This window comes from Sinocyclocheilus grahami, unplaced genomic scaffold, assembly GCF_001515645.1.
Source record: "Sinocyclocheilus grahami isolate Dianchi unplaced genomic scaffold, SAMN03320097.WGS_v1.1 scaffold987.1, whole genome shotgun sequence".
NCBI lineage: Eukaryota > Metazoa > Chordata > Actinopteri > Cypriniformes > Cyprinidae > Sinocyclocheilus > Sinocyclocheilus grahami.
Window position 1 is genome coordinate 258,232 of NW_015506166.1, and position 8,108 is coordinate 266,339.

The 8,108-nt window shown below is 35.5% G+C and overlaps 1 protein-coding gene across 2 annotated transcripts; it reads left to right on the forward strand.

Annotated features, from left to right (window-relative positions):
• LOC107565197 (lysosomal-associated transmembrane protein 4B-like) lies at nt 1-8,108 on the forward strand. 2 transcript variants are annotated; one of them, XM_016250419.1, is made up of 8 exons: nt 29-82; nt 150-279; nt 1,441-1,558; nt 3,435-3,508; nt 3,792-3,914; nt 3,998-4,096; nt 4,945-5,040; nt 7,545-8,108. In XM_016250419.1, the coding sequence occupies exons 2-8, from the start codon at nt 187-189 to the stop codon at nt 7,617-7,619; spliced, it is 678 nt and encodes a 225-aa protein (XP_016105905.1). In that variant the 5' UTR covers nt 29-82; nt 150-186; the 3' UTR covers nt 7,620-8,108. The 2 variants fall into 2 exon arrangements, with proteins under 2 accessions (XP_016105904.1, XP_016105905.1); XM_016250418.1 differs by having other exon boundaries at nt 1-279.

An 8,108-nucleotide genomic window follows, 5' to 3' on the forward strand; every position in this document is an offset into this window, starting at 1 on the left:
GGAGATGACCGGATTAATGCAGCGGTGGGAAAGAACGGGACGCTAACGGGAAACGGAAACAACTCAGGATTTAACGGCGACGGTGAGCCGTAGCTCTGAAAAACCATCGATTTATATAAAAAACAATCATATCGCTTCGAGCTAAAAAGGCATACATGAACTAGCCGTGCTGTGTTTGGACGGAAGATGATTTCTCCGTGGGACAGATGGTACACGAGCAGCTGCTGCCTGTGCTGTCATGTACGGACGGGCACCATTATCCTGGGCATCTGGTATATGGTGAGCCCATACAACTCTAATATTCAATAACATATGTATTTATAGCCCTTCTGCTCATTTTTATATCCAACATCAACTATTTTGAATATGATTATCATTAGTAAGTATTAATTACACTAGGAGAATTCTAATTGAATTCCTTTTTTTAATTTAGGCGAATTAAAATGAATAAAAATTGTCGTTTTTTTGAAAGTCGTGTGTACTTTTTTGGGGGGGAATCCTAAACGTTTGGTGTTTAAAATTATGCGCACTTCTTTATAATGCCCAATAATATTGTCTAGGATGTTGTGCTAATGCTACAGAGCAACACTGCTGCCGTAATATGAAAACAGAATAAAAAAGAAAATCCGAGAAGCCTTAAATAATTTAACCATTAAACGATACCGTAATTACTCCCATGATGCCGTACTTCCACCTAGTCTTCATCTAAAAGTTTAGGCTCGTTTTAGACACCAGAGCCCTTTTACTTGATATAAATAGAAAACGTAATCCTTGGTCTTTTGCCAAATGTGTTAAAGGAAGTTTTGTTTTATCAAACTGTGTCCGAATGCTTAAATCTTCTGATTATGCTGGTCACCTCCAGTTTCTTCTGCACTGCAAGGAACAGCAGAATTCATTCACCTAAAAACTACCGTAATGCTTATTGACACAGACAGGAATATGCTGTCACAGACAAAACATTATCAGACAATGAATGAGGATAAAGGCAATGTGTGTCACAGATTCATTTCAATTTTGATTTGTCTGTTATGTAGAGTTTACATTATAATATGGTTGATGGGACTAATTTAGTTTAGTCTGGAAAGTCAAACAGCAATGTCAAACATTTCAGCAGGTCTAGAATAATATGTACAATTATATTTAATATATAAAATTTATATATATATATATATATACACACACACACTAGTGTGCACGCGTACATATCATTAATACATGAATTAATTAAAACATGTATTATGAAAGTGAATGCAAATATTTTAGATTGCATGTTTATACTTCACACAAGATACTGCCTAATAACAAACTGAGCAGTACTCTAATCTGAACAGGTTATTCCAAAATGTAATTTACACCATAAATAGACCATAACGTTTTCATCTTATTCTGTTAGTTTTCACCAAAAAAATAATTTGTTGTATAATAATCTGTCTTTTTCAGCTCATCAATGCAGTGGTTTTGTTAATCCTGTTGTCGGCTCTCAATGACCCAGTCCAGTACCACTACCACCTCACCAGCTCTGAACTCGGCACGGATCTGGATGTCATGGACGATGCAAGTACGTTTGAGTCATTTAATCCCCTATAGTTATTACATTTCAGTATGAGCAGCAAACAAGTCATCAACTTTTTAAGTTCAGCGAGAGCTCAAAGACTGCTATCGTATTTCACTGCTGTCTGTGCGGCTATAGATTCTGGCTCTGGTGACTTTGCTCTCATCAGCAGGATTCAAACTATGATTCCTTGTATTTGGTCTGGCTGGGCAGCTTTGCATCTGTTATATGAAGCCTGTTTTGTAATAGGCGCTGAAGTAGACAGAGTGTACGGTGGAGTGTCCTTTAACATATGCAGGGGATTAAGCTCTATTTCAAAGACCAGCAAATTTCAGTATGAGCAGCAAACAAGTCATCAACTTTTTAAGTTCAGCGAGAGCTCAAAGACTGCTATCGTATTTCACTGCTGTCTGTGCGTCTATAGATTCTGGCTCTGGTGACTTTGCTCTCATCAGCAGGATTCAAACTATGATTCCTTGTATTTGGTCTGGCTGGGCAGCTTTGCATCTGTTATATGAAGCCTGTTTTGTAATAGGCGCTGAAGTAGACAGAGTGTACGGTGGAGTGTCCTTTAACATATGCAGGGGATTAAGCTCTATTTCAAAGACCAGCACCACTGAACTCAATGTACTTCCAGTACTGAGAGCACGAGCAGCTCATATTCATTTGATAGAGTTACAGCATCACATTCAAAAGTGTCAGAGATTAGTAAAACCCTATAATATTGGCCATTAAGTTAACTCAATCCGTAATAGTAATTCAGGATATCAGTGATAATATTATATACTCTAAAAAAAAATTTAATTATTTAAAAATAATAAGAGGAGTTAGAGGAGTTATTTCACTTGTTTTGCTCCACCATGTGCTTACTAGGCTATTTTATTATCTGTAAAGCTTTTTGTTTGTATTTCTCAATAATATGAGATATGCCTGTGTTTTGGTGGCTGTTTTGGAAACACAGCACTATAGATAGTAGGTCAGGTAACTAGTTCATGGTGCCTGTAATGTCTTGTGAGTGCTAGGCTGAGCTACTAAAATTTTAACTTAGGCGGGCAATGTTACTGGCTCGTATGTCAGTCTCGAGCTTTTTCTGATGAATTAGTAAGTTGGTTCATGAATGAATCATTCAAATATGTACACAGATATATTTAATTGCATTTTCATAGAAATTTAAATGCTAAATTTATTACAATTGACGGATATACTACAATGCTTTTTTAAAGAAATTTGATGGCATAATGACAATTCTTTACAATTTGCATAGATATATTTCAGTGCATTTTCATAGAAATTTCAATGCATAATAAGAAAATTCATACAATTTTAGACCGATATATTTTCCGGTTTGTTGATAGTTCTGACTATTGACACTGATGTTCGGATTTGTTTGAATTCTGATTAACAGTCTTAATTTGATTCAGTACAATTTCTAATAAATTCCTCATTCAGGTGAATATGATTTGAATCTTATTAGATTTATCTGGCCCTGCCTACATTTCAGTTATTACAGTTAATTTGTAGAAATATAGCCTTCAAGAAATTCTCTATGAACTTTACAAGGAACGCTCTTGACTTTGCATTTTTAACACATTTATTTTTAACATCAACACTATTAAAACAGCTGATGTTAAAAATAAAAACATTAATTCCAAGCATTATTTGAGTTTTTGTAGTGAGCTCAGCAGAATCTCGACGTGAATTCGAAGTGAAATTAGGTGGATGCCAGGCAAAATTACATTTAGTGAAATTCTTGTCATATTAAAAGATAAATCTTGGGATTTTTATAATTGATATTTAGACCCACCCAGTCCTAGATGGTACATTTTGGCCGTTAGACTCAATATTGCTTGTGCAGATCTGATGTTGTGTGTTTCCTCTACAGACATGTGTATCGCTGCTGCAATCTCATTGCTGATGATTTTGATTTGTGGAATGGCAACCTACGGTGCATATAAGGTTTGACAACTTGCTTATTAAATGGATTATTCACCTAAAAATGAAGGTTTTGCCATTATTTACTCACCATCATGTTGTTCCAAACCCATGAGACTTTCTTTCTGGCATTGAACTTAAACACAAGGGTGAGTTAATAAAACAGAACTTCCATTTGGGATTGAAAGATGATTGAAGCTCATCAAATAAGACTCAATTAATAAAATCAAGACTAAATTAATCAAATGAAATGCTTAATTCATCCGTTTGTGCTGTGTAGTAAAATTATTTCTTTCTTTTCTTTCAGCAACATGCTGCGTGGATCATTCCTTTCTTCTGTTACCAGATCTTTGACTTTGCTCTTAACACGCTGGTAGCAATAAGTGTTGTTGTTTACCCCAACACCATACAGGACTATCTTCAGCAGTTGGTAAGTATCTGATCTGACTCTTAAAATGTCAAACTTTGAGTATCATTCTATCATTCTGACTCCATGTGTCTTTGTTTTAACAGCCTGGGACCTTTCCATACAAAGAAGACTTGATGTCCACAAACAACATGTGCCTAGTATTAGCAGTGCTTCTCTTTGTTGGATGCATCTTAGCCTTTAAGGTAAAGAGAAACAACTGTACTGCTTTCCCTTTATTGTGATCTGCCAGATCATTTTTGGTTGACTATAGCTAGATGTGATGCACACACAGTAGCCTGCAGGATGACTGTGAATATGACTGCTTCAGACAAACACTGTGTTGTCCTACTAGAAGCCTGACTCTTCCAGTAGACTTCAGATGTGATACAAATTGCTTTATGACAGCCTGCACACATTAGAGAGAGGCAGATTACTCTGCTGGGATAAACACAGTGTGCTAAAATTAACCTCTGCTTGCCTACCATGCTGTTGTATGCATGACAGTCTAATAGGTTGTTTGTTGCATTGTGTGATCTGTCTAAATCAAACTGAATGCCTCTGAGAATGAACATCATCATTGAATTTAGTGGCAAATGTGTTGAAAAAACAGTTTAGACTGTACATTTTACTAAAGGATTAATTTCTTGAACCTTAAAAGCAGATATTTGGTTGATAGTTTTTAGGTTTGTCAGCATTGGGTTAATTTTGCAGTTTTGGGTGAACTACTTCTCTAGCATAAATGCAAAAAGATAAAAGGTTATTATTAAAAATGAAGAATAAAAAAGAAAGGTGACCAGTTATAGCACAACCTTAGCTCATACTGTCGCTGTGTGTATTTTAAACAAAAAGTGGATTTTAAATGGAAAAAATCATGTTTATGTTATTTGTCCCATATGTTCTTGTTATAATTTTTTACCATCTGGAAATTAAATAGTGTAGACAAGGCACTGTATCTGTGGCTCATTATTTTTATTGCTTAAGTCATATGCACATGATTTATGGCGGTGTTTTATTTAGCATCAGCGGCTGTTCTTTCTCTTTTTCTCTTTAGGCTTACCTTATTGCCTGTGTGTGGAACTGCTACAGATACGTCAGTGGAAGAAGCACTACAGAGGTCCTGGTTTATGTCACCACAAATGACACTACAGTAAGTCAGAGGTTTATATGAACATAAACTGTTTAGCGGAGTCTTGTTTCTTTACACTCATATTTGCAGATGTCTCCATAATGGACACACATAGACTATTTCAACTAAATGCTGTTCTTTTGAGGTTTCTATTCATCAATAATCCTGGAAAAATGTATCATAGTTTCCAGAAAAATATTAAGCAGCACAATTGTATTCAACAGTAAAAAAAATAAAAGACTGGAGTAAAAGCTGCATAGCAAAGCTGCTAAAAATTAAGTTTTGCCAACACAGGAATAAATTACATTTTAAATGATATTAAAATAACTATTTTCTATTTTACATTGTAATAATATTACACAACATTAGTTTGTACTGTATTTTTGATCAAATACATTCAGTCTTGGTGAGCATAATAGACTTCTTTTAAAAACAGAAAAACTTACAGACTCCAAACTTTTGAATGGTAGTGTAATTATGGATAATAATCATAAGGAGTTTGATCATTCTGTTTCAGATTTTGATTCCATTTAATACACCCAGTTCCTCACTGATTCCATTAATTATTCTTTTAGTACATGTAAGGAGGCAACAAATGCAGGATACTACCTTTATTATACCATATAAAGCTATATGAGATTTATATTTTTATAAACGAAATACAGATTTTAAAAATATATATTATTTTGGTAACATTTAAATTACAACAAATACATAAACATTGAAATGCAAAATAAGTATTTTCTGAATGTATATCTTTAACTTTTATCATGATCTGGACAATGTAATGAATCACGGTTCAGTAAGTGAAATGTGAATTGAGTATTATCTGAAAGGCTGATACAAATCATCCAGTTCGGTTCCCGGCCCAGCATGTGATTCAGTCATAAAAACAGTCTCACATAGTTTATCTCTGCACAGCTATAGGGGATGTTCTGACGTGCATCGCAGCAGGATCATGATGACGGTCTCCTCGTGCCCTCTGTGTTGTTGAGTCAGTGTTTATGGAGGGCATTAGAGAGGGCAGTGTGCTGTGTTCCTCTACTGCCTCTAATCCCACTACTGTCTGCCATAAGTAATCCCGTTTTACTGCCTCTGTCTGTCTGTCCTGCTGCTCTGTTGACCCGCCAGTCCCTCCAGTCACTGACAACTCACATGTATGAAGAGTTACATTTAATGCATTTGACAGATGCTTTCATCTAAAGTGACTTAGAGTGCTTTGAAGGAATGCATTTTATTTGTATGTTTATATTTATTAAAAAAAAAACGTTTTTTGGGGATGGGTGATCAGACTAATTGGATTGCCCGGGTCATTCCACAGATGAATTCCACAGATGGACAACCAGTATAATGAGTGGTCAGATGCTTTAAAAAGAGACAGAAAGAACTGAAATAAAAGGCCATTGAGAAGCATGGGGCTTTTTCACCATTCAGCTGCGGGCAGTTACATAACTGTCCACACTTGTTTGGTTCATTTGAAATCCACATTCCAGCCATCCTGACAAGGAGAAAATGTGATCCCCTCGGGGCATTCATGACCATATTACTAATTAGCTCACCTTTTCATAATAACAGAGTATGTTTTGGGCTGGTTTTTCTGTATAGGGAGAATGAACTTCCCTCTGCGGAGACGGATAGCATTTAAATTTAAGATGAAGGCATTTCCTCTGACCCAGAGTTGCTTAAAAGTGCTTTAGTTTTATGTCTGACATGGCCTTGGTTTATAGGTGGCTAGCAAAGCAACAATAATTGTATTTTTCAAAAGGTATTTTTTTACAGATAGAGACAGTAAGGCACAGGCAGGATTCAAACCTGCATCCTCTAAAGCAGCATAGATCAATGGCTATTTTCAAAACATACTTCCATGCTACACTTATTATATCTTCAGTATATATTATGTATACTTTCCAGGGTTACTATCGTAACATACAACACAAAATATAAAAACATTAAACTTTTATTTTAGCTAGTTGCCAAGGCAACATTTCTCTTTTTAGTTGAAGTACTAAAAACTAAAACTTAATCAAAACTATGTAGACATATTTGAATAAATAAATAAAAATTACAAAAGCACAACAAAATTTAAACTTTAACTTAAGTTAAGCTGAAAATATAAAATCTATAAATAAAATCTTATTCAAAATACCAACAAAAACAATACTAGTATATCCAAGATACTAAAATATGTATGCTATGTAAAGAAATACCCAGATGTACAGAGCCCAGAACATGACATATAAAAGAAAAAATAGATCTTGTGACCACGAATTAAGAATTTGTTCACACAACTTATTAATTCCTGGCCATGTTTTATTAATTTGGTCCATTGTTTTGGTTCAGGGCCACTTTGTACTTATTTTAGTTAAATTGTTCTGTTTCATACTAGTTTGAAATCTAATTGGCAGTTTATAGTATAAGCTAATATTCATGACAAACAGCATGTGTGCTAATGGCTACAGCTCAAACTATTCTCTAATTATTGTATACATAAAGCATTTACTAATATATTACTGCTTTATTTTCAGGTACTACTTCCACCCTACGAGGAGGCCATCGCCATTCCACCGAAGGATCCCCCTCCTCAGTACGTTTCAGCTTGAGAATCACACCGCTCTCTTACTACGCTCCTCCCAAACCTTCTCCAAAGAAACAATCTCCGTCACAATAGCCCTGGTCTCCTGTGTGTCGCTGTGTGACGTAAGTCTCCTCTCTCCCCTCCTCTCCTCTCTGGAGGCAGCAGTATGACTTTGAGACGCCCTTCCCTCGACGAGGCTGCCCAGCTGTCCTGGCAACCCAACGCTGTGTCAGCTCCAATCTGATTTGCACTTTCGGCGATTATGTGTGGCCCTGGCCTTTTTAATACTGTGAACTACTCAGTAGTGTTGTTGTCTACTGATATACCTGAGATTTGAATGCGGCATGCATGATAAACACGGGAGTTATGTAAGAGCATTTTTAAAATGGGAATTACCTAGAAATATACTGAATGTAAGAAGCCGGCATTTTCACTTTAATTTTGTTGTACTGTACGAAATAAAAATGACAAATTTTTATTCAGAATATAACTAAATTAGTTGTAAAAAAAAAAA